At 51.3% G+C, this 23,853-nt stretch overlaps 1 protein-coding gene and 1 long non-coding RNA gene across 21 annotated transcripts in view; one reads left to right on the top strand and one right to left on the bottom strand.

Annotated features, from left to right (window-relative positions):
- Positions 1 to 642: 642 nt before the first annotated feature.
- NR2F1 (nuclear receptor subfamily 2 group F member 1) lies at positions 643 to 10,579 on the bottom strand. Its single transcript, XM_033853010.2, has 3 exons — positions 9,785 to 10,579; positions 6,811 to 7,338; positions 643 to 1,690 (listed from the first exon to the last, which is right to left on the bottom strand). The coding sequence occupies exons 1-3, from the start codon at positions 10,242 to 10,244 to the stop codon at positions 1,410 to 1,412; spliced, it is 1,269 nt and encodes a 422-aa protein (XP_033708901.1). The 5' UTR covers positions 10,245 to 10,579; the 3' UTR covers positions 643 to 1,409.
- A 326-nt stretch (positions 10,580 to 10,905) lies between these two features.
- LOC109549014 (uncharacterized) overlaps positions 10,906 to 23,853 on the top strand; it is a 152,802-nt gene continuing 139,854 nt past the window's right edge. For 3 of the 20 annotated variants that reach the window (XR_012330758.1, XR_012330767.1, XR_012330768.1), the window contains exon 1: positions 14,023 to 14,812. This is a non-coding gene — a long non-coding RNA (uncharacterized lncRNA). Of the gene's footprint in view, positions 11,511 to 13,003; positions 13,053 to 13,508; positions 13,989 to 14,009; positions 14,813 to 23,853 lie in introns of those variants that run through there. The other 17 variants (XR_002175159.3, XR_012330773.1, XR_012330772.1 and 14 more) reach the window with 13 other exon arrangements.

Raw genomic sequence — 23,853 nt, 5'->3', positions numbered from 1 at the left:
CTCCTAAGTGCCACAGTGGGGCCCTTCCAGATGCCCCACAGAGCTAGAGGGCCCTCCCGGGAAACCCCTGTGACAGGGTCTGGAGTGAAGGGCAAACCGTAGCCAGATATAGCGGACCACAGGAGGAGCAAAGCCAGGGCTCGCAGCTGAATCCCCAGCTTTCTCTCCCAGAGCTGGGAAGAGGCTGACCCTCCAGTCACAGATGGGACGCAGAGGTGTCAGAGTGGCCCTCTCCATGCTGAACCCCCCCACTGTCAGGGCTCCATCCTCTCCAACCAGGCAAGTTCCCACCTGCAGATACTGAAGCAGGCAGCGCAGAGACTCAACCCCGAGGGACCGGGCCTGCTCCAGCCTCCTGGCCAGCTGCGTGCTGGCTGCCCACCACCTACAAGGTCACAATGGCTGCTGCCGGCACCGAAGTGCCCTGACACCCACCCCCCACTCTGTCCCATGCAGAGCCTGGCCTTCCGCATTTACAAAACCAAAGCAGCTGCTTGCTTTTAGGAAATAAATCTAGCCAACTTGGTAATGGACCTTAAAAGTTTTCCCCCTCACCCCGCCATTCTAATAATAATCAGAGTGGAAATTAATTGGAGGGTTCTCTTGCACTGATGACATCTGTCAAGCAACCAGACACGTGGGTTTTGCTAAATTCTTTTATTTTTTGTTTAAATTTTCACTTCAATTTTAATTCTTGAAGAACAGCCTCGACAACATATATCGCACTCATTATAAGAAGCAAAGGGTTATATCAAAAATTATTAGTATAGAATCACAGGAAATCTGGTTTGGAACCAGAAAAAAATACAAAACAGATATAGATACATAGACACAGGACAATTTTTTTAATAATTATTTGGAAAATGTTATTTTCCCCTAATTCTTGTTTCTTTTTTATGTGCATACGATGTTTAAATTTTACAAAAAAATGAAAATAAAGACTAGTATTTTACAAAATGAATAACAATGTGTGTGTGTGTGCGTGTGTGTGTGTTTCTACATAGGATTCGGTCCACTTCCATGTGTGTTGTTTTCTGTACAGAATATATCCACATCTGTCCACAATAAATCCTGGAAGGTCCGTTAGTCTCCTTCTGTTTTATTAAAATTTTCATGGTCCTCTCTTCCAAATTTTTTTCTTTTTCTCATCAGACACAAGGTCTTTTTCCTTTCCTTTCCAACGTGTCCACAGATCTGACACTAAAAAGAGTCTCTTTTTCTCCTGGTTTGCAGCTCGGGTTGCATTTCTGCACGGTGGGCTGCTCCTGTCGCCCTGGCCCTCCTCCCCGCTGCCCGGCCCACCGCACCCTGCATCGGCCGCCTGGTGTCCCCGCGGCATTGGAGTCCACGGCCCCCCGCCGGTCCTGTGAGTCTCTAGGGGGTGGGGGCAGGTGGGAAGCGCCCAAGGTCTAGGAGCACTGGATAGACATGTAAGGCCAGTTGAAGCTGCTCCCAGACAGTAACATATCGCGGATGAGAGTTTCGATGGGGGTTTTACCTACCAAACGGACGAAGAAGAGCTGCTCGATGACCGAGGAGGATACGGTGCGCAGCGAGGGCAGTCGTAGTAGCAGTTTGCCGAAGCGGCTGGGCTGGTTAGGGTACTGGCTCCTCACGTACTCCTCCAGCGCGCACTGCGACTTCTCCTGCAGGCTCTCGATGTGGGCGGCGTCCGACAGGCCACAGGCATCTGCCCAAGCAGCCACCGGAAGGAGAGACAAGGGGAGGGGGCACACGGTTAGGTCAGCGGACAGCAAAGTCACAAACAGCAAGCCGTTCATTTTACTTTTTTTTTCTTTTAAGGAGCAAAGGGGAAAAAATAGAAATAGAAGGAAGAAGAAAAGAAATCCTCCCCGCCATGCCTCCCTACTCCTTCTTCACTATTTCCTTCCCCCAGCCCCCAACACAAATACAAACAAATCAAACTCCCACCAGGCCTGGGGAGCTGGAGAGACAGGCACACACTTGAAGAGGCAGCAACCTCTCCAGTCCCTTTGTTTCTCCTCTTTCACCTTTGGATTAAATAATGTACGATGCTGGAGCCATGTTTGCTGTACACAGCAACCTGTCCTCCACCTTCAGGGGAGCATCTTTTCCGTCGTGCTCATTAAAGGGAGGATTTCTGCCCCTTCTGCCCCTGGTTTTGGGGTATTCAGGAGCCCTGACTAAATATGCAGCCTGGAGGCAGTTCTAAAATGCTTCTTGGAGTCCCCCTCTCAAACCTAAATGACCCCAAGCAGAAACCTCAAGGAGAACCTAGATTGTATAGTGAATAGACACATGCGAGGGGGTAAGAAATCATAGGCTGGCAGGGCCTGGCATCAGATCAAGCTCCTGCTTTGGCAATAGAGGATTTGCGATCCACTCTCTATGCAAGCAAGAGCTCTGCAGCAAATCCTCAGCCAGGGTGAACACTTCTATCTGTGCCTTAGATCACGTAATTGAAAATTGGTCCCATCTCTGTAAGCTGTATGATAATCAGAAGGAATATGGCTCAGTTACTCCAGGCTGCAGAAAGGAGACAACTTCAGCGATCAGACACAAAGCTGGACCGGAGACAGCTGCTGTTTCTGCTTCAGAACTGGGAGGTGGGGAGTTGAGGGGGGATTTGGGGATATAGGCTTCCTGTGGCAGGACCTGTACCCAAGGAAGCATCTCAAAACCTGTGTGTTTAATCTCACGTCAACCAAGGGCTCTTCTTGGTCTACTAAAAATATTTCAAGACAGCAGTTTATACTGTATCAACTAACTAGAGGCAAGCAAATGGAGGGGAAGGTGGAATCAGAGGAATGAAGTGAAGGCTTCCTCTCTTGGTTCAAACACCCATGTTGTTTCCTGTATTCATAATAAATATTTTAAAAACAGGAAGATCACAGAGGAGCCCTTAGCCAGTCAGGAGGTCGACTAGAGATCAAAGGCAGAGTTTGCTAATATATATAGATCTGGAAAGAAATTCATGCATGGCAATGCCCCCAAAAGGACACTGTATAATTGTGAATGGATAAGTGTGACCCTAAGAAGACACAGCAAATGATTCAAAGCGAAACCTGGGTCTGCTGAGTTTCTGAGCTTTATGTCTCTATTTCAAGAACTGGGATTTGTAAAGCATTCGAACACCTTCATCTACAAGGCTATGGCCTTGAGCAAAAATACAAATAAAACTAGTGATAATTCAGGAACTTCTGAGGCAGGTCTCCTTTGACCCCAGATCCAGATTGGGTTCCTCTCAGATGTCTAATTACTCTAGCCAGCCATTTGGGTGCAGTCACACTAGCCTGACCTGGGAAGGCAGTGAGATTTTATGGTTAGCAGGATGAGGGCAGGAACAGTTTGGGGCTTCGATGCTTAGAGAGGGGACCCTGAGGGTCTGCCCTTGGCTTTGCTTCCTAACCTCGTCCTGCTGAATGACCACCATGCAGACTCTTATTTACATATATCTTCTTTGACATGCATTCTCTGCCCCTTATGCCACAGGATACCTCTCAGCCTCAGAGAATGCAGTATGAAAGGGACCCACTGATACCCCAGCAGGTTTTTTTTTTTAAAAGACCCATATGGAGTCTCCTCAGGTTTGTAAAATATTTATCTGATATTTACACTTAGGGCCCCCAGGGTGCAAGGTCACTACCCTTCCCCCAGCTGGGCTACTCCAAGGGAGAGAAGCCCAGGAAAGGCATGCCTGGGCCCTGTGTTGGCTGCATCGAGTTCTTTCCTCCTCTGAAGGCAGAATGCCTGTAGCTGGGCCCCGCTGCAAAGTGCCAGCCGGTCAGCCCTGTAGCCTCCCTCGGGCAGGAGCCTTAATTTGGGCTTGGCTTCCCACTCTAGATATTCATTCCTACTTTGGATATTTCTGCAACAGAATTCCCCCAACTGTGGACTGACAGTATGAGCTCTCCGATCAATCGTCTGGTTGTGGTAGCGAAACTAGGTGAGCAGGGGGTGTGATGAAGTACATATTTACACTCCATGAGTTATACCCAGATAAGAAAAGGAGGCAGAATGTGCAAAACCCATGTCTCGCTTTGTATATGGTAGTGTCAATGTGGGAACCCTCAATATTTCTTCTACAGTATCTGGAAAAGAAATTATGTAAATAAATAACCATTACCGCTCAGGCCCTCCCAGCTTAGCCTTTGTAGTGCAGAGAATGTATTTCATGTTGTGCATTCAGAAGAGTTTAGTGTTCAGGAAATATAGATGTAATCAGCTGCCATAACTAGAAATCAAAGTTATTATTGTGCTGAAAATGGATTTCTTGTATTTATGTTAACTAGAAGGCTCCTTTCGGGGAAAGTCTCATTTATCTGAGAGAATATTGAGGTGTATGAATTAATGAATTTTTTAAAAAAAGTAAGTTCAGGTCATGACCTAGTCCTTGGATGCTGTCCAGAATATTAAGGATTAAACATACCATCCGGAGGCCAAATGTGAAAACCACCACAGGGAACCCCCGTGCCAGCTTCAAATACTTATCCGGAGTAAACCTCGTTGGACAATATGTCTAAAACTGTCTTTTCCATCATTCAAAGTTTGCTTAAAAGTTGGATGACTTTGAGAAGGCTTCCCATGAATTCCCTTCTGGCTAGCAATCAAAACAAGTTTAGTCAAAAGTAGAAATGTGTTGTATGGATAAGGGGGGTGAATTACTACTGACAGCTCTATTTCCACTTTCAGATATTCTTCTTGCAATTTTTCCAACAAAATAATGTTATTGTTCACTTCTCGGCCTCCCTTACACCTTGAAGATTTGGTTTAAGAAATATCTTTGTGAAAACTTTTTTTTTAAAGGAACACTTTTCACAGGGACATTTTAGGATGGAAAGTTGAAAGGAAAGCATGAATAATTCCACAGTCTTCCTTACAGCCTGCACAGTCCTTGCCTCTCTCTGGGAAAGGGCAGGAGATCAGAAAAGTCAAGGGGGTTCAAAGAACCTTAGGCGGGGGGACAAGGAAAAGGGAGGGAGACTTTTCTTGAGAAGACCTCTGTCCAGCTCCAAGTCACATTTCTGCTTCAAGACACCTCACTGGATGAGATTTTAAAACCCCAGCTTCCCCGACACTGGCTTGCTTCCTGATTAATTTGGCTAAAGAGCTGGGTAGTGGAGAGCCAGACAGGCCCCAGGCCTGCCAGAGCTAAAGCAGCCGGGTCGCTGCTTCCCAGGCTCTTTGTCACTTTTGAAAAACACGTTTCCATCAAGAAGACTTATTAAGATAAAATGCATTCAAACACCGAGGAGGCTATTCAATAAATCTTCCATTTGTTTTAAGGTTCGCACTTTATCCTCTTGCAAAGAATAACTCCCTCTCCCACTAGCAGACCTGCATTTGCACTGAAAGTAAAAGGGGGGCAGTCCAAGTCCACAGCTCAGGCCACCCTGCATACAAATGAGATGCTCTTGTCTAAATAAATTATCTGCTGTTCAGATCGATATTAATACTACATTTGCTACATTACAATATTGTGCAAATTTAAGAGTCATTTTAATACAATGTAAATATGATTCTTCACGCATGAAAGCCAGGAAATATTGATAGATTATACCACTGCTTACTGTTCAATGAGGCCTTGGGAAAGGGGTTTTGCCATCTCTGCTCAAGAGTGGTTTTAATTTGGCCTTTGGAGGTCCTGCCTCTAGGATAGATTTATTAGGATGGTTTATTTGTTCTCTGAATGGAGGAATTAAAAACAATAGCGCCAATAAGGGTGGTAAACCGGCAGCTAACCCTACTCACAGTAGGCAAGGCCCGAGACCCAGTTTGAGCAGCTCTGTTCCCCATCAGCGTCCTTTCTGGCTTTGTTTTTATTTCCCCCCATTACCTGCTGTCCTGGGTGTTTATATGTTTCCCTCTTGCAGGTTACAATAATAAAAGGGGGGCAGTGTTCTCAGAGGCTCGGACCAGAGCCTTCAAAGACAACATTAATGCATTTTCCTGGAAGTTAATTTGAACCATCTATCATAAGAGAAATTGTTAACATGCATGTTACCACTGCCTACATTTAATTTGATATTTTTAAGGCACTCTGTTAAATTTCCAATGTTCGTGCGTTTTGCGTGGCTATGAGATTTATCTCCGGGGCGGGAATCCTCCCATACTTGCGGGTTCTACAGTATTGCTTTTGTTTTTCATCTTTCTTGATTAGATCGAATACGTTTTTTACGACCCTCAATAACCTCAGCAACTGCAAACATGAATGGTTTCCGATAAGGGAAAATCAGGATGCAATAAAGCGGGATTATTTATGATTTATTTGCCCGTATTCCTCTCTTTCTCCCTCTCTGTGTCTCACTGTGTCGGGAAAGTCAGCCAGGGAGCGTGCCACACAGAGGAGAAAGCCACATTCCCACGTTCTCTTCCTTCCCTCTCCTCCCCCAGAAACGCTGAGCTCCGGCACACACGCACACGCACATCGCACACACATGCACACCGCACACACGCGCAGCCAGACGGATCCACGGCACCGCCTCCCCGCCCCACCCCCCGCCAGCCACGCGCCCGCCGCCGCCGCCGCCGCCGCCGCCGCCGCCGCCGCAGCCGCGGCCCCGCGCGGGGCTCCAGGCCGCCAGGCCGGGCCACCTAGCCGTCCGCGCCCGCGCCGCCTCAGCTCCCGCACCGCGGCGCTCCAAAGATGGCAGCGGCGCCGCCGGCCGCTTCCCCGCGCGGGGGCCACAGGTCCCGGCCAGGCCGGAGGTCCGGCGAGGGCCCGGCCGCGGCGGGTGCAGCGGCGCGGCGCAGGAGGCCGGGCCCGAGCGGAGCGGGGCCTGCGGGCGCTCCCGGCGCGGCCTGCCCTCCCAGCGGCCGCAGCCTCACCTGACGTGAACAGCACGATGGCTTTGAGGCAGCTGTACTCGGCCGAGTCGACGTGCAACGCCTTGAGCTTCTCCACCTGCTCCTGGAAGATGCGGATGTGGTCCATGAAGGCCACGACGCGGTCGGCGGACATGGGCGAGGCGTGCAGGCCGGCGGCGGCCAGCAGCGGCGCCACGTGCAGCGGCATGGAGCACTGGGCTGCGTTGAGCACGAACAGCTCGCTCCAGGTCAGGCGTAGTAGGGACACCTGGTCGGTGATCTGCAGATCCGGGAAGAAGGGGATGTTGCGGGCCCACTCGACGGCGCTGAAGAGCAGGCGCGCGGCCAGCTCGCAGATGTTCTCGATGCCCATGATGTTGTTGGGCTGCATGCATTGGCTGCCGTAGCGCGACGTGGGGTAGGGCTCCGCGCGCAGCAGCAGCGAGATGTAGCCGGACAGGTAGCAGTGGCCGTTGAGGGGGTCCCCGTTGGTGAGTGCGTACTGGCCTGGATTGGGTTGAGTTGGAGGCATTCTTCCTCGCTGAACCGCTGACGAAAAGAAAGAGAGAAAAGAGGCAATGTGCATCCAGGGGGCTTGCGAACATCCCGTGCCGCAGCGCACCCGACACAATGCGGAGGTTCTTCCCGCAGTCACAAGCGCCCCGGAGCATCTCCTTTGGCGCTCGCTCTCACAGCCCATACCCGGAGGCAATCTGGGGTGAAGCCCTCCAGCTCCGCGGCTCGGTATGCCCAGCCGTCTCCTGCGCCCCTGGCCACCCCAGCCCTGCCAGAACTAGGCCTGAGTTACGGGCCCCCAGCCCGGTATGGCCAAGAAAATGCCACCCAGCCCCTCGACCACCAACAAATCACACACAGATTAATGAAATCCCACTCACCCCTCCAGAAGGAACCAAATCAGGGTAAAACAAAAACAAAAACAGGCGAAACCAGAGAAAGGTGGTGGTTCTAGGCAAATGCCTAGCTGCCTCTTCATTTGCAAGCAAGCTGGTTTTGCTCAAAATGTTTCCATATTCTCTAAAAATGCTACGGAATTATCCTTAAAATAGATACAAGTTACATACCCTACTAACCACTTAACAACTTTTGAAGAGAAAACAAGTATCCTGCACCCCTCCCCTATCCCCTCCTCCCCATCGCCCCACACAAGGTTCTCACTGTTAAAAGCAACAAAAAATTGAAAAAAAATCAAGAAAAAAGTTGAACTTACAGTAGCCAAACATTATTGAAAAAAGTGGAAAATATAATTAATGTCTGTCCTGCGCGGTGCCACTGCAACCTGCAGCCAGCTTTTGCCCAGTGAATGCACGAGCTTGCAACTGCAAAAACACTGGATTCATTAACCATCTGAATGCAAAACGTAAGCATGCTTTGAGTTCTTAAAGCTGACCAAAGTTTTTTTTTTTTTTAATGTGTATGTTTTACTTCAACAGTGCCAGCGTTTTAAATTGCCATGTAAACAAAGACAACTTTAGGAAAAGTTAGGGCTACTGAACTCTCCCCCCCCAGCAAATTAATATAGATATGTCCATGTACACGTAGCTATCTTACTTCAGGTTATACACTATTTTCTTAAGTTTGCATTGATTCTAATTTTAATGCAAGCCCCAGTGCAATTTAAGCTCTTGAAACATAATGGCTAGAATACTTTTTTCTAATTACAGTTTTGAACTTGGCAGTTATTTTTCAATTAAATGAGAGTACAATTCAAAGTTTTTTGCTTTGTTTTGTTTTTTGTTTTTCAGATGCCTATAAAATCTCCCTGGAGCTAGAAATGAAGTCGTCATATTTGCCTGCTCCTTGAGATCTGAAGGAATTCAATTTCTTTTCTTGTGGCATATAAAATATAATTTTAAAGTCAGTTACAAGAAGGAGTAATCTACATTCTACAAAATTGACTGGATCACTAATTTGACTATAAGACATCTTTAATGATTGTCAGGAGATAAACTTTAATTGTAAATGGCTAGATATATTTATAAGAAAAGTGCTGCATCTCTTGCCACATGAACATGAAGCATATCTAAATACAACATCAAAAGTTGTGTTAAAAGAAACCAAAGCCATACAACACAGGGATTAAATGATGTGGAAGCTCATGCCAGCTGCAGTCTATGCATTATAGCCAAATCAGAAGGATCGGTAAATGCCGCTGTAAATTGTAATTTGTATGCAGTATTTAAGCAGAGGGTGGAGTTTGGTGAAGAAATAAAACGAGTATCATGCTTTAAAAAAAAATGACACAACTATGAAAGCACGGTTCAGTCACAAACTTTCCTTTGAAAGTAGAGGGGTGAAAACAAGGCCACAGCTCTGGAGGAGGCGGCCCCAGCTCGGTGAAGAGGAGAGGGAACCAGTGAACAGGCCAGAAGCCCCCCTTCCCCCCTAATTAGACCTACAAGTGCAATAAATCTCACTCCTCTTTTTCCAAGCTAAGCTTCCAAAAGGATGATGCAGTAATGAATCTATGGTTCAGAGTACTCCAGTCTCCAGCCCTCCCCCATTTTAAATAAAGGGCATGAAGAGGTGGAGGGGAAAGTGGAATGAAAAAACACAGAAACAGAGTTTTCCGGGGGAAATAAGCACCCCTCCCCAAGTTCATGCCAGCCCAGCCCCAAGCATCCTCACGCACACGCGGGAAAGAGACACGCACCGAGCACATCCAAGACAGAGGGAGGGGATTTTAAGCCACAGCTCACGATCCCAGGGACAAAATCCTGAGCAGGCAGAGGGTGGGGTGGAGGAGCCGGGGAGAGGAGCGCAGGCCGGGAGGGGGAGGCAGCGGCAGCGAGCTGGGGTGGGGGGGGGGGCGGCTGGAGACGCCGGGGGAGGAAGGTAGCGGGGACAGGAGAAGCTGGGACGGGCCGGGACCGCAGGAACCCCAGCCCCATACAGCAGCCACCCCCGCGAGAGAGAAAGAAAGAGGGCCGGGGAGGCGGGCGAAGCTCAGGGAGAGAAGCACAGAATAAATATTCACCTTCCCGCCTCATGCCCACTTTGAGGCACTTCTTGAGGCGGCAGTATTGGCACTGGTTGCGGTGGTGCTGGTCGATGGGACAGTTCCTGTTGGCACGGCATGTGTAAGTTAAGTTCCTGCGGACGCTCCTCTTGAAGAAACTTTTGCAGCCCTCGCAGGTGAACTGGCCGTAGTGCTTGCCGCTCGACTTGTCCCCGCACACCACGCATTCGATGTGCTGCTGGCTCTGGCCCGAGCCGGGCGGTCCCTGGCCCTTGTCCCCTGCCGTGCCGGGGGTGGCGGGCGCTCCGGGCTGGCCCGGGGTCTGCGGCGTGTGCGGCGCGCCCGAGCCCGCCTGCTGCTGCTGCTCGCCGGCGCCGCCGCCGCCGCGGGCCGCCTGCGCTGCGGGGTTGGGGCCGCCGGGGTTGCCCCCGGCCACGTCGTCCTGCGGATCTCGCCAGCTGCTAACTACCATTGCCATATCTTTGGGCCCGGGGAGCGCTGGGGGGAGCCGAGCTGCTCGCCGAGGGCCGCGGGGCGCGCGGGCGCGCTGGGAGGGGAAGGGGAAGGGGAAGGGGGGAGGGGGAGGGGGCGGGGGGCCCGCCCGGCGCCCCGGGGTCGCGGGAGCCGAGCCCGAGCCGGGCAACAGCCGCTGCCTCCGCCGCCGCCGCCGCCGCTGCCGCCGCTACTGCCTCGGCCGCCCCGCTGCTGCTGCGCGCCCGCCCGCCCGGCTGGCGTTTTGTTGTGGTTCCTGCTGTTTTCTTTCTCTCTTTTTGCAGCCCCCCCAGGCTCTCAGGCTCCCCCCCCAACACCCCTGCTCCCCTCGCCCGCTCCCCCCGCGCTCCGATCCTGGGGGGGCCACGCTCTCCTTCCCCCCCCTCCCCACCCCCCCCCAGCGAGCAAGCTCCCTTCTCTCGCTTTTTTCTTCTTCACCAAGTTGCAAAATCAGAAATGGCACAGGCGGCAGCCGGTAGCGGCGCGGGGCGCAGCGCCGGGGGCGGCGGGCATGGGCCACGGCGCGCGCACACACTCACCCTCCGCCTTGCCCGCACCCCCGCGCACACACACACTCGCACACACACTCGCTCACCCGCGCCGGGCGCCCGCCCGCCCGCCCGCCGGCCACTGGGGCTACGCGCTGTGCGCCGGCAGAGCAGACATAGAGGAAGCCGGCGAGGGCGGCGGCGGCGGAGGAGGAGGAGGTCGAGGTTGCAGGCGCCTCTGGAGCCGCTGCCTCAGCTGCAGCAGCGAGCGCCGCTGGAGGAGCCGGGGCCCGGGCCGGAGTCCGAGCTGGAGTCGGGGCTGCAGCCGGAGCGCGAGCTCGGGTCGGGGCCGCCCGCGCCGCCGCCGCTGTCCCGGCGGGAGCCCTCGCTGGGCTCGGGATTGAGGGGAGCGCGGTGAGCCGAGCAGGGCGCGGGGCGAGGCTGCCGGCGGCGATCAGAGCGCGCTGGTGTCGGGGGGCCAGGTCCAGGGCCGGACGCAGCCAGCCATTCAGGAAGGCAGCGCTGGAGAGCGGGAGGCAGCCAGCGAGGAGGATCACACACTTTGCTCTTTTTGTTGTGCCGGTGGCGCCGGGCTCTCGCTGCCTTTTTCTTTCGGGAGGTGACGGAGGGGGAGAAAAACACGAGATAATTCACGCCGGCGACGAATTCACAGCGAAACAGAAAATATAAAAATCAGAAGAAAAAGAATTGCAAAAAAAAAAAAAAAAAAAAGAAAGAAAAAAAAAACGAGAGAGACATCCAAAGTAGGTCGAATAAATAATCCTCTTCTTTTCCTCTTTCTTGCTCCTTCTTCTGCTTCTTCTGCTATAACACACAGAGCTAGTTAAAAAAACCCTGGAGATCGCCCAAAAATGTTCTTTTTTTAGTATTTTAAATAAGTGCTCTTCAGCCGGGAACCAACACCCTCCCTCCAAAAAAAATCATATATGTATAAAATAACGATAAGAAGAATACGAGGGGGTGCCTCCTCCTCCTCCTTTTTTTTTTTTTTAAGTTTAGCCCTCACTCTTCTGCAGGAATGGAGTAAAAGGGACAAGGAGGAGGGAGAAAAAGGAGAGAAAGAAGAAGAATACGGGGGAAACAACTAATAGAATATGTAAGAAAAGAGAAAGGGGCGAGAGGAGAGGGGGGAGAGAAGAGAGAAAGAGAGAGATTGAGAGAGAGAGGCGGAGGAGAAAGAGTGAGAGAGAAGAGAGAGAGAGAGAGAGAGAGAGACCCCAAAATTGAATGCGTTTAAACGGGAGGACTCGCAGAGCAGTGTTTCCGAAAGGGGGATCTGCGCGAATGTCTGTATATAGTGAACTTTGACACTACTATTGAAACTGACACGTTTCTATGGAGATCGCTGCCTTATATGGAGCTCGTGTCAAGGAGCCAAGAGAAGGGCTGCTGGCAACTGATAATCAAAGGCGACTGACTGGTCAGAGCCCTGAATAGGGGGGAGAGAAAATGGGAGGCTAAGGTTAGCCAAGCCTCCCGAACGCCATTGGTTGGAGAGCCCCTCCCCCCTCCTCTTTTTCTTTCTTTCTTTTTTTTTTTTTCCCCTCCCTCTTAGCTACCTACTTACGGGTTGGCGAGGGAAGGAGGAGAGAAAGTGAGGGGGGGGGGTGTGCTTCTGACAAGCGCAATTTACATTGAGATCGCCCTGCGCTGCTATTTACTCTGAGACCTGATTAGTATGGGTCGTCTATGGTCACACACACACACACACACACACACACACACACACGCACACCAGAGGGGGAAGGGATGGCGAGGGGAAGAATGCCTTGCAATGGGTAAAGAGAGAATTAGAAAGACATTATTTTGTTTTCTTCCGAAAAGTTTTTAGAATTATGTTTTATGAGCGTGAAGAGTGTCATTGAAAATGTTAGGAAAATTTTAAATGGGAATTAAACTCTCACCGTTTTAATGATTCGTGAAATATTTTGGGTTTGTATTGTTTTCTTCTTTCACACGTAAGCACAATCCAAGAGTGGATTCTGCTCATTTTATATTCCTTTAAGAAACAAAGTAGGGACTCCCTGTGTTTTGGTCCAACGTATATTTTGGTTTTAAAATTAAGGGTTTAATTATGACAAAAATGCACTCCTGGAATTCGCAGCTATTGCCACAAAATCAATCCGAGCCAACGGTTCCTCTCCATCCCAAAGATGATTTTTAAAATAAACTTTCCAGTCAATCCGATTTTTCCTTCTTCTCTCTTTCTTTTCTTTTCCCTTTTTGGTATCCTCAGGCTGTTCCAAGTTCCTACGAACTCTCCAGTAATTATTAATAAAATAGTAGTAAGTTCTCATATCGTTGGGGGCGGGGTGGTTAGTGCGGCCAAGTCCGAGTCCCAGGAAAAGAGGAAAGGGGTGAGGGAGAACGGAAGGAGATGGGAGATGGGGAGAGGAGGGGGGAGGGGAAGAGGAAGGCAGGAGGGAGAGGGAGGGGGAGGGGAGAGGGGAAGAGGGGGAGAGAGAGGGAGGGGGAGATAGGGAGAGAGAGGGGGGAGGGGGGAGAGAGAGAGAGAGAGAGGAGAGAGGAGAGAGAGGAGAGGAGAGAGAGAGAGAGAGGAGAGAGGAGAGAGAAGAGAGGGGAGAGAGAGAGAGACAGAGAGAGAGGAAAGAAAGAAAGAGAGAGAGAGAGAGAGAGAGAGAGAGAGAGAGAGAGAGAGAGAGAGAGAGAGAGAGAGAGAGAGAGAGAGAGAGAGAGAGAGAGAGACACCCCGATTCCCAAAGGCGATTGGTCGCCGGAGGAGGGGCCGGCGGGAGGAGCGGGTCCCGCCGCGAGGCCTGCAGGAATCGCTGGCTCCGGCTGCCACCTAGCGGACGGGAGCCGCGTCCTGGAGGCGCACAGTCGGGTCCCTCCTCCCCTCCCGGCAGGCAGCCTGTGCCTTTTCTCCAAACGAAGACAGCACTTTGAAAATTCTTTCAATGGATTTTTTTTCCTTGAAAGATCGTACTGGGGGAAAATGATACTTCTATTAGTTACATATTCTCCAATCGCACACTCGCACCCCCCTCATTTTGAGATCGCTCCCCTAGGCAGGCTCAGGCGGGCGCGGAGCGGCGCGGAGTGACAAAGCCGCCGCTGCTGCCGCCGGGGGTGGGAGCTGCGCTTGCCCGCCCGCCCTTAGACTCGGGAGAGCGTAAAAGTTTGTCTCAGCTCCAGCACCCTGAGCCTCAACACGCCCTCAGGTAAAGGTGGGAGTAAATGGCCACGCTGTATTGACAGAGGTAGGGTTTGTTTTTTAATACACGTTCTCCCTTTAAATTTCACTAGGGAGGGGTTTGGGAAGCGCTGCGTGTTTGGGGTACGTTTTGCGCTTCCCGGTCTCTCCAGCCTACAAGTCTGGAGTCGGCGACCGCTTAGTGACGAGCGACGATTTTAAAGAGCAGAAAAAAGGCTTTTCCGTGTCTGCCCCGCAGCCCCTCCAGCTCGAATAATGAAGAGACAGTCAATGCACTCCGCAAGCGGCGGCCCATTGTACGCAGCTGATGGAGAGGAGGCGGTGGGGGCCGGCGAGGGCTCCTTGCCCTCGCCCTTCTCCCCAAATAAACGCGCTTACGTCTCCCGGTCAGTTAAAAGGTGAAACGAACACGATTAAAAGACAGGAAGAAAGAAAAGAAAGGAGGGAGGAAGGAAGGAAAGAGAGAGAGAGAAAGAAAGAAAGAAAGAAAGAAAGAAAAAGAAAGAAAGGGAGAAAGAAAGAAAGGGAGAAAGAAAGAAAGAAAGGAAGGAAGAAAAAAGAGAAAGAAAAAAGGAAAGAAGGAAGAAAAAGATAAAGAAGAACGAGCTTTCTACATATAAATTCTAAATTGTACTCCCCATCTAGTACAAAGGCAGGCAGTCGAGGGCAGAGGAAGCAGGCACAGAGGGATACAGGCAGAAGGAAAGAGAACGTGGAGAGAGACGGAGCGAGTGGAAGAGGAAGCGAGAGCGAGCGCCAGGGAACCAGAGGCCCCCTGGACGCCCGGCCCTCGGGCCCAGCCGCCCTCGGACCCTGGACCGGGAGTCGTGGGCACCAGAAGCGAGACTCGGCCAAGTCCTGCCCCACCAGGCAAGTAACACAATGATTATCGTTTCTTTTGAACTCGGGGTTGGCAACGCGGACAGGCCGGGAGGCAGCCTTTGCTAGCATGGCTTCTGCAGGCCGGGGCCGCAGTCCAGTCAGCCGGGGCGGGGCGAGAAGAACTTTCCGCGGGGCCTGCTCCGGAGCTGCCCTCACCCGGCCTCTGTCCCGCGGCGGCGTGGAGGTAGGGATCACGGCCGCGGCGCCGCCTTGGAGCTGAGGATCGTGCCCGCCGAGCATCAGTCCAAATTCAAAACAGGTCTCCTTCACCCCCATTCTCTACCCTCTTCCCGCACTGGCGGGAAAATGCTGCGGAGCCTCCAGCCGGGGGGCGGAGGACCGGGGGCGGAGGGTCCACAGGTTTGGCACCCGAGCCGCCGTCGCCGCCCCCCCTTCCACCCCCCCCCCCACCCCACTCCGGTGCCAAGCCGGAGCCGCGATGGAGTCGGCTTCCGAGTCCGGCCGGGCTGGCCCTGCCGCCAGCGCCTTGCCAGGCTGCAGCCAGGCCCTGGCGAGCGAGGCTCCTGCCGCCCACCTGCGGACGCCGTTTGTAACGGGATCCCCTAATGTAACGCGATCGATGGCTGCCTGTTTGATGTGGGTGATAGTGTCAGCGAATTAAAAGGGACACCAAGCCATTCTCCCCAGCGGAGAACCCGCGGCGGCGGCGGCGGCAGCAGCGAGAGAGCACCAGATCCGCAGCCCCGCAGCCCCGCCAGACTTCTCGCGCAGCAGCAAGAGGGCTGGGGGTGGGGAGGGGTCACCTCCCCAGGGGTGAGGACGGAGCGAGTGTGTGTGAAAGGAAGAGCCTCAATTTAAACCGACGAGAAAGCTTTCCTCGGCGCTGGGCAGGGGCGCGCATTTGCGTCAGAGGGCTCATAGGGCGGGCGCGCGGGGCGGGGGAGCCGACGCCGGGGGCCGCGCCCTAGGGCTGGGTGGGCGCGGGAAGGAGCCAGCCCAGCGGCGTCGGCCTCGGTTCGGGCTTGCAAGCTAGGGGCAAGGCGTGGCAGGAGGACTAGATGAGGCTCCCCGAGAGCGGTGGGGCCCGCTCACCCGCGCTGTGGGCTCTTTCTGCCGACCCCTACCCTGAGCTTCCAAACTCGCAAGAGGCCCCTGGGATCTGGCGTGACCCTGGGTATGGGAAGAAGTGGAGACCTCGAGTGGCCTCAGGCGAAGCTGCCTGCTTCTCTGGAAGGAAGGGAGGGAGGCACGGGCGCAGCCCCCGGCTTTAGCCCCGGAAAGGGAGGGGTGGCTGTTGGTTGTGGTGTCCGGAGCCGTGGAAACCCTCGGCTTTTCAAAGCAGGGGAACAGATCGCGCTCCTGCCGGGCATATGCGCCAACTTGCTGTCGTGAGAGGGGCAAGAAGAAACCGAGGCTTTTCGAGGAGGGGCGCTTTCCCCTTCCAGCCCAAGCATCACTCTAGGCTCAGTTTCTCTTCTGGACCCTGTGTTCCCCCATCGCATTTGCACACCCGCAGAGCGCCTCCACTTGGGCTCAAAGCCCCACCCCCAGCAAACGGCTTCCGTGGAGGGACTGAGGGTCACCTCAGGTCCTGAGGGAGCCGAGGCTTTCTCTCCACGAGGCTGTCGTTCGTTACGTGTTCAACTTAGCACACTACCGGCAGCGCCCCACACGCAACCCCGGAGACAATGATATCTGTTGTGGTTGGGGAGGGCACCTAATAGAAAGTGGTCATATTTTGAGGGAGCACGTAGGTCCTCAAACTGTGCAGATCCACACACGGGTCCAGGAACGCTCAGCTGCAGAAGCAGAAAAGCAGATGGAATTTCCATCTTTCTTCCACTCATCCTCTCTTCTCCAGATCTTTCTCCCTCCCTTCTCCACCAAGCCCTTGCTTCCGAGGACCTCTAACTGGGACTCTTGGACCCAAACCCACAGTGGCCCTTGTCTCAGCACACTCCTTGAGACTGCCAGCGTGGTGGCCATGTATATTCGGCCCTCTCCAAGGTCCCTCTCTCCTGGCGAGGCTGGTGTAGAGACAGGACACCTGGCTGGTTTCCTCACCAGGGCCTGGACTCCCAGACCTCACTTCTAAAGTCTTCCTCTGTCCTGGTCCCCATAGGCCAGTTCAATGCACGCAAAGTCTCCAGTGTGGTTCCCCAAGAGACATGAGAAGGTACCCCTCCGACTGGGGAGAGGAATCAGGCTTACAATACCTCTTGCAGATTGCTAGCATCACAGCTCAGCCTTAATCACTTTTTAAAAGCCTTCCAGACAACACTTGCTCTCTTCTAGCGGGACAGACAATAAACAGTTGTGACCTGGTGGGAGAAGGAGAGAAGCAGAGGTCTGTGGCTGTATATACAGCATGACTTGCATTCCAGGCCCCAGAGTCCGGATCCATGCAGCCTTTCTAGCTGATTAACAACCCCCTCACCAGTATCTCTCCTTCCACTACGGCTGGAATCATTCTTCACTAATTCTATGACCTCTCTGATATTGGTATTTTGCTCTCCCCAAACTCAACGGGTCATTTGTTTTGGCTTTTTGGTAAATCACACTGACAAAAAAGGTGGCCTTGTAAAAATGTTTTCTAAATTTAGTTCAAGAGCCGTGAGACCCTACAAATGACCAGATATGTGTAGAAAATTCTCTCCTGTATCTCTTCCCTATCCCCTAAATTGTTAAAAATGGTATTATTCTGTTTTGAGAGACCACAGAACAGAAATAACCCTGTTTTATCAAGCCCATCTGGAGAGATGAACATGCTTGCGATCGCTGGGAGAAAGGTCAGTTCTTCTGCTCGTACTGCAGACCTTTCCCAAAGAGCTTATTTTAAAGGTGCCGAATCAATTAGTCTCCCTTGGTATGAGGTTAAGGCTGTGAAAAACGAAATTGAAGAAGATGTATTTAAAATGGTCTTGCATAGATCTTTTGAAGAAAAGGGTGAAGAGAGGCACAGTAATGCCTGCCTAATGTTTTGTGATTATTTAAAAACAAAACCCCAAACAAACAAACACCCTATGTCAGAAACCACCCCTTCTTGCAAGACTGAACTCAGTCTCTATTGTGGCTGCCCAGCTGTAAAAAGTTCTGCCTTTGTCAACATGAAGACAAGGGTGGAAAGGCCAAGTTGGGAGTCAGGCTTGTGCTGGACTGTCTGTTCTCAGCCTGCCTATGTCGTTGAACCACGGATCCAGCAGGCTTGTGTACTCACTATAACTCTGGTATGGCCTGGGCATTTCTTCTTTGTCACCTTTGGGTCAAAATGCCCAGAGATAAGTGCTTTACCTTAAAAAGCAGTTTAGTTTTCTATGACAAGCTGGCCAGTTAAAGCAGGTGTTTTGGAAAAGAGAGATAAGGGAAGCATTTCCCCTTTTTGCTTGGGCACCCAGTTAGAGGGCCCAGGAGCAGCCACGGGAAAATGGCAGGAGAGCAAGTGCTGACCTTTGGATGCCAATCAAGCCTTTTGTAGGAGGAAAAGTGACAACGATTCCTAGCACACCAGTGAAGCCAAATATTTACTTTCTGTAAAAATCAAGGCTTAGCTATCTAAATGTATTTATGCAAAAATTAAGAACACAAAAATTAAGACTTTTGTGTTACAAAATGTATTTCTTTATTTTAAATGTACAACTTGAGTGAAGAATAATTGCATGGCTCTTCTTCCTAGGGAAGATGACTTGGGTTTGGAAGAAAAGTTCATGTTTTGAAATGAGTTTGAAACTTGTTAAAGTACCCTGGCAATACAATTAACTATACTCTATACTTTCTCTTAATAGTCACCTGTCAGAGCACCTATTGCTTTTACTACAGGGTTAGCCCATCAGAAGCAGATCTGAGTTGGACATTCACTGATTAAAAACTGCTGGAATATGTTTAAGTCTTCAATGCCACTTTCTTCACTGCCTATAAAGTAAACTAGTGGAAAATTATTGGCTCACAAAGCCAGCAGATCTGTTGGTAACTATGGTCATGCTACAATCCTATTTTACCTGTCAGAAGTTTAATGTAAATAAAAACCTAACATTTCCCTCTAAACTGTCAGTGGAAAGATATGTTTATTACAGTGTCCTCCATCAGTAGGGGAGAGGGGCTTTCGGTAAAGTTTAAATGAAAAAGAATGAGCATAGTACACCACTGATACAAACCACATGGAGCAGTGAATAATTATGCCCTCTGTTTTGCTACGTATATTTTATTTACCCACTTCAGAGGTGGATAATAAACCTAGCCTATCTGTGGGAGGAGTTAATAAAGTATTCCAAATGTGTGATCTAACAAAACTCGGTGATAGTTCTGTGTTTTATTGTTAACCATTTGCATGAAATCTTCTGAAGCTGAAAAGAAAAAGGAAAGGGCTTTTGTGTTAGTTGTTCCTTGGCTATTCTAGGGCTCAGGTTGGTGTGAAAGGGACGAGGAGGTCACTTGAAATCTCCTTTTATCTACTCTTATTTTCTCTCTGGATCAGCAACTTTGAATAGACATCATCTAATCGCCCTAAATGGAAAGAAACTATGGGAGCAATGAAAATGCCTTTACTCCAGAAGTGAATACATGTATGTGGACAGCTAGCTGAGCTTGCATAGGACTATATCTCTGCACACATGTGCTTAGAGATTTTTCAGGGTGTATGGATGTTTATGTAAATGTGTCCCATACATTCTGGGTTGGGGGTTTGATTGGATGGGTCATTTTGCCCTTACACATAAGTATGCACACACACTCACATGAGGATTCTCTACCAAGTCCAGGTGATACTTTCAGGTGACTCTTTTTTCAGCTTTTTCTTGCCCTCACTCTCTGGGATGTCATATTTAAGTCCTGAAAAAAAGCAAATAATTAAGAACACGACGAACAGCCTTTTAGTGAAGACATCTTATTTCTTTTCCATTTTCAGTTGGAAGCCACATTGACAGGAGGATTTCTCTTTAGAGGGTAGAGATTGTATGACAGGTGGGAGGTGATGGGGTAAGATGAGACCATTACTTTCAATTTCTCCCCAATATTTTTTCTTTTTGGTTTTTCTTGGCATTAAATTGGTTAAAACACAGTAAATAAGTGGAAAACAAGAGCCTGACATTAGGCAGTTTTAAAAGTTTTTTTTGTTTTGTTTTGTTTCTGCTATAGATACATATCTCCAAATGGTTGAAGCTGAGAAATTGATTATAATTTGTTTTGAAATGAGAATTGTTTTAGTAAGTCTCACATGCTGACTACAATATCATTTAAACTGTTTTCCTTAGCCATTGTTACATATACTTCATGAAGGAGAAACAGCCCTCAGGTTGTTAGGTATGAATGGCTATCCAGAAAAGGACATTTGATTCTAGGACTGAAGGCACTGGGCTTCACTTCCTAAGAAGCCTCTTCTCACCCCCACCCCCAGTCCCATGTTCTTCTGAGTGAAATTCGCATTGCTCCCAGAGCCTGGGACACTTCATTGTAAATTCCTTTAAGGGAATACTCGGTTACCAGGGCTACAAGTTCCCGTCTAAACCCGCCAGCCTCCCTGCCCCCTGCTCCAGGTCTCAGAGACCCTTGGCTGTCAAGGGCTGGGACCTTGGGCCCCCTCCCCTCCTACTCCCAGCCTACCGGAGATCGCAGTTCCAAAGTTCGAAGTTGGGTGGGAGCGGATTAATCCCTCTTTAACTCCTCTTCTTCCCGCCCTCAATTCTGAACCCCAACGGATCCGTTTCCCGGGGTTTCCTGGTGAATAGGAGTGTAGGAGCTGCCCTGTCCAATAAAGATTAAATTAAGTAGAAGAATCCCAGCCGCTGGATATTTGGAAGCTCCGGTGGGGCGTCAAACCGACGTTTAACACATTTTTTCCAGTCACTGTGTACAAATTTTGGACCTGTTGGGCTTAACTTTAGAAAGGAAAGAAGAAAAAAGGTAAGGAAAGAAGGAAGGGAAAAAGAAAAGTGAAAAGAAAAAGCGAAGAAAGAAATTCACAGGAAACCCCCAGTTTCAGGGGGACTTTGCACTCAGAGAGGCTGAAGGCAGAAGCGGGGCTTCCTGACCTTTCTAGTCTTTTCTTTCCCCAACCACTCCTAGAATTGGAGAATCCCTCTCCTAGCTGAGGGCTTGGAATTTTGCTGTCTTGGCGAGTCTGAGTCTACTTTTATCCCTTAGGGACAGTTTGGTGGCCCAGGGTCACAACTGGGTGTGCAGCAGGAAAGATGCACTCAGAACCCAGTCGCCTCCTCTGTGCTTAATTTTTTTTTTTTTTAACACTAAGCTTTTGGTAGCGCAAACTGAGAACTGAGCAGTTTCTTTCAGTGACTGCCCAGCAGGAGAAACAATGGCTTTCTCTGTCGGCAGCGCTTAGCTCTCTGGACACTGACCTTGAAGCTGAGGCCGGGCCAGGCGCTCCCTCCCCTGGGAATCATCCCGGCCCCAAAACATCGGCGTCTCCCTCCCACCTGCTCCTGTAGTCCCAGGGCGCAGTCTGGCGGGGGCAAAAGGCAAGTCCCTTCGTGGCAATGGTTCGTCCGTGCAAATACAACACTGAATAAATTAACCTCAAACCAGCTAGTTGGGGTGTAGTAGTTTAGCAGGACTAATTGCAGACAATGGAGCTGAAATGCCTTTTCCAATTAGCTGCTGGTTGGAGTTTAGTTGGAGGAACTGTCAGCTCCAACGATGGGTAATTGCTTTATTGCTCACAAAACTATCATCTATTTAGAACATATGTGCTAATTACTCTGGATGGGCGTCGAAAAAAGAGACCGTAAATCTAATAGCACTTTAAAAAGTCTGTGGTGCTTGTAAGCAACCCCAGTCCCTTGCACTTACTTCTCCTGCCCAGGTTGGCATGATGGATGGCTGTCTTTCAGAAAGGCTAAGGTTTGGACTGGAGGCATCTACGGGATGTTCTGGTCAAATTGCGTGCAAGAGAGCGAGCGGCAGCGCATGCTGGGCAGAAGCGATAAATCACTGTCATCAAAACCAGTACCCTCTTTAGCTGCACACTTTTTTTTTCATTTTCGCAAAAGATTACTTTAGAAATCTTTTAATTGGATTATGCTGGGAAATTAATCTCCTTTAGCCTTGGCTAAATATATTGTGGCCACTGTCGGGAGGAAAGTCCTGAAACTGCAGCGAGGGCCACGTCCCCTTGCTCTCTCCTTCCCTCAGCCCTCCAGGATCTCCCAGCCGCGTGCGACAGCCGTGCTCCAAGTCGTCAGGAGTGATTGCGGGTGAGAAAGAGTGGAAAGACACATCTGGGCGGAAGGCCACGTCGGTCCCTAGTGAATTTCCTTTGTCCTAAAGGCCACGTTTCAGTCCAGGATTCCCTAGCTCCATATCTAGCATTTCCATAGCACTGCGCCTTCCTCCACAAAGTGTCCTGGGGGCCTGCTACCAGGCAGGAGGGAGGCTGGAGTGGCGGGAAGAGGAAGTGGGGTGTGTTGGCGGAGGGCTGCCAGCCAAAGTCACTACTTTGCCCTTTTCCCACACCTCCACCGCCTCCCTTCTGGGTCTCCGGTGCGGAGCTGGGTCTTTGCTAACACTCTCCACTCTACTTTTTTGCGTAAAGACGCACGGCTTGCTCTTGGCGTTTTCCCTGGTATAACTCTGGAGACTCTTCCCCTTGACGTGCACAGTGGTTGAGGTCCGAGAACTAGGGCCCTCCCCATTTCCCCAGCTCCTAGAGCGCCAGCGCAGTGTTGGGCGGGGACCTCCCTTCCAGCCCCGCGGCCCAGAGTCCTTAGCCTGGTCCAGCGCGGCTCGGGAGGCTGCGGAAGCTGCGGGTCGGACCCTGCCGGCCGCTTATCTCAGCGGGAGATGACAACATCTGTCCGAAACGGGATACCTACTTTTGCAGCTCAATTTAGCTCTTAATAGCAGCCCTCTGAGGTGTGGTTAATTGATAGGGATAAAGGCGTAATGACTGGACGAGGAGACGCCAGTGATCCTTTAATATACTTTTAAAAGAAACAACCACCACCCCAAACACCGGCGAGTCATTGCTCGGTGGGAGGATAAGACCGGGATCTGGCGGCCGGAAGAGCGAAGCCAGTGCTGTTTGTATCTAGAGGCTACAGTGAGGGGTGAGCCCTGGCTCTCAGGGCTGGGGCATCCGGGAACCACCAGGGCGCGCAGCTCAGGCTGGCAGGGGGTTGTCGCGTGGCCGCGGAGAGCCGAGCGGGGCGAGGACCTGGAAAGCTCGGGATGACAGGTGACCGGACAGAAGGGCGAGGAGGAGGCTAGAGCCACGGAGGACGCCGCCCCTCCCCGGGCTCGGCCACTCTATCAGCTCTTACCCTGCGCGGGGCTGGATCCCCACGAGACAGGCACCTTCGTCTGCCCTCCCTCCCCGGCTAAGCTACCCCTCATCCAGCGAGAGCGAAATGGTCAAGTGGCAGTGCCAGGCGGACACTCGTGGGGTTCCAATGTCTGGACGACCTCTGAGGGACCTCAGCTCCGGGAGAGAGAGACACGCGCCGCTCTGTGTGTGTGTGTGTGTGTGTGTGTGTGTGTGTGTGTGTGTGTAGATCGCCCCGAAATGCAGAGTCAGAGCAGCAGCCCAACACGTGGCCGTATTTCTGCGGGGTCTGCGCAGAGCTGTGTGGCCAGGCGTTCTGGGATTTTCTCGCGCGCAGCTGGGTCCCGCCACGGGTCCCGCTGCCCTTGCGCACCACACACCCAGACTTCTGCCCGCCACTCTCTCCTCAGCACCGTCCCTTTCCCTCACCTGATCTCCCTTAGCTCAGTTCTAGTTTAGTCTCCAGAGGGTCACAGGAGTGTGTTACACTGCGCAAGCCCCTAACTCAGCTTCACACAAACACGAAAGTGAAAAAAATCAGATCGCCTTTTCTGTTTGCAAAGGGGGACCCCCTCCAGGTGCGGTTGGTGGTGTTCCTAGCAGGTTTTGCGAGTATCCTGTTTTACACTTAGGAGAGGGATAACCTGGATGCTTCAGGTTTGAGCTCCCTCTGGAAGCGAAAGGAGAAATGACTACAATCAGCGTCCATATTTAATTGTATTGAGAGATCGCAGGTGTTTCGGCTGCTGCTATTGTCTGCCTTCCTCCCTGAGCCCACATAACGGACGAGAGAGTCCCA

Source organism: Tursiops truncatus, chromosome 3, assembly GCF_011762595.2.
Source record: "Tursiops truncatus isolate mTurTru1 chromosome 3, mTurTru1.mat.Y, whole genome shotgun sequence".
NCBI lineage: Eukaryota > Metazoa > Chordata > Mammalia > Artiodactyla > Delphinidae > Tursiops > Tursiops truncatus.
The sequence above is the reverse complement of the archived record's forward strand: the minus strand, read 5'-3'. Positions and strand labels throughout refer to the sequence as shown.

What these genes read in the sequence shown, in the direction of transcription:
- NR2F1 (XM_033853010.2), bottom strand. Translation starts at nt 10,244, where the DNA reads ATGGCAATGGTAGTTAGCAGCTGGCGAGATCCGCAGGACGACGTGGCC. An exon ending in AGTGGGCATGAGGCGGGAAG is followed by an intron (nt 7,339 to 9,784) that starts GTGAATATTTAT and finishes TCTTTTCGTCAG; the next exon opens with CGGTTCAGCGAGGAAGAATG. An exon ending in CATCGTGCTGTTCACGTCAG is followed by an intron (nt 1,691 to 6,810) that starts GTGAGGCTGCGG and finishes CTGCTTGGGCAG; the next exon opens with ATGCCTGTGGCCTGTCGGAC.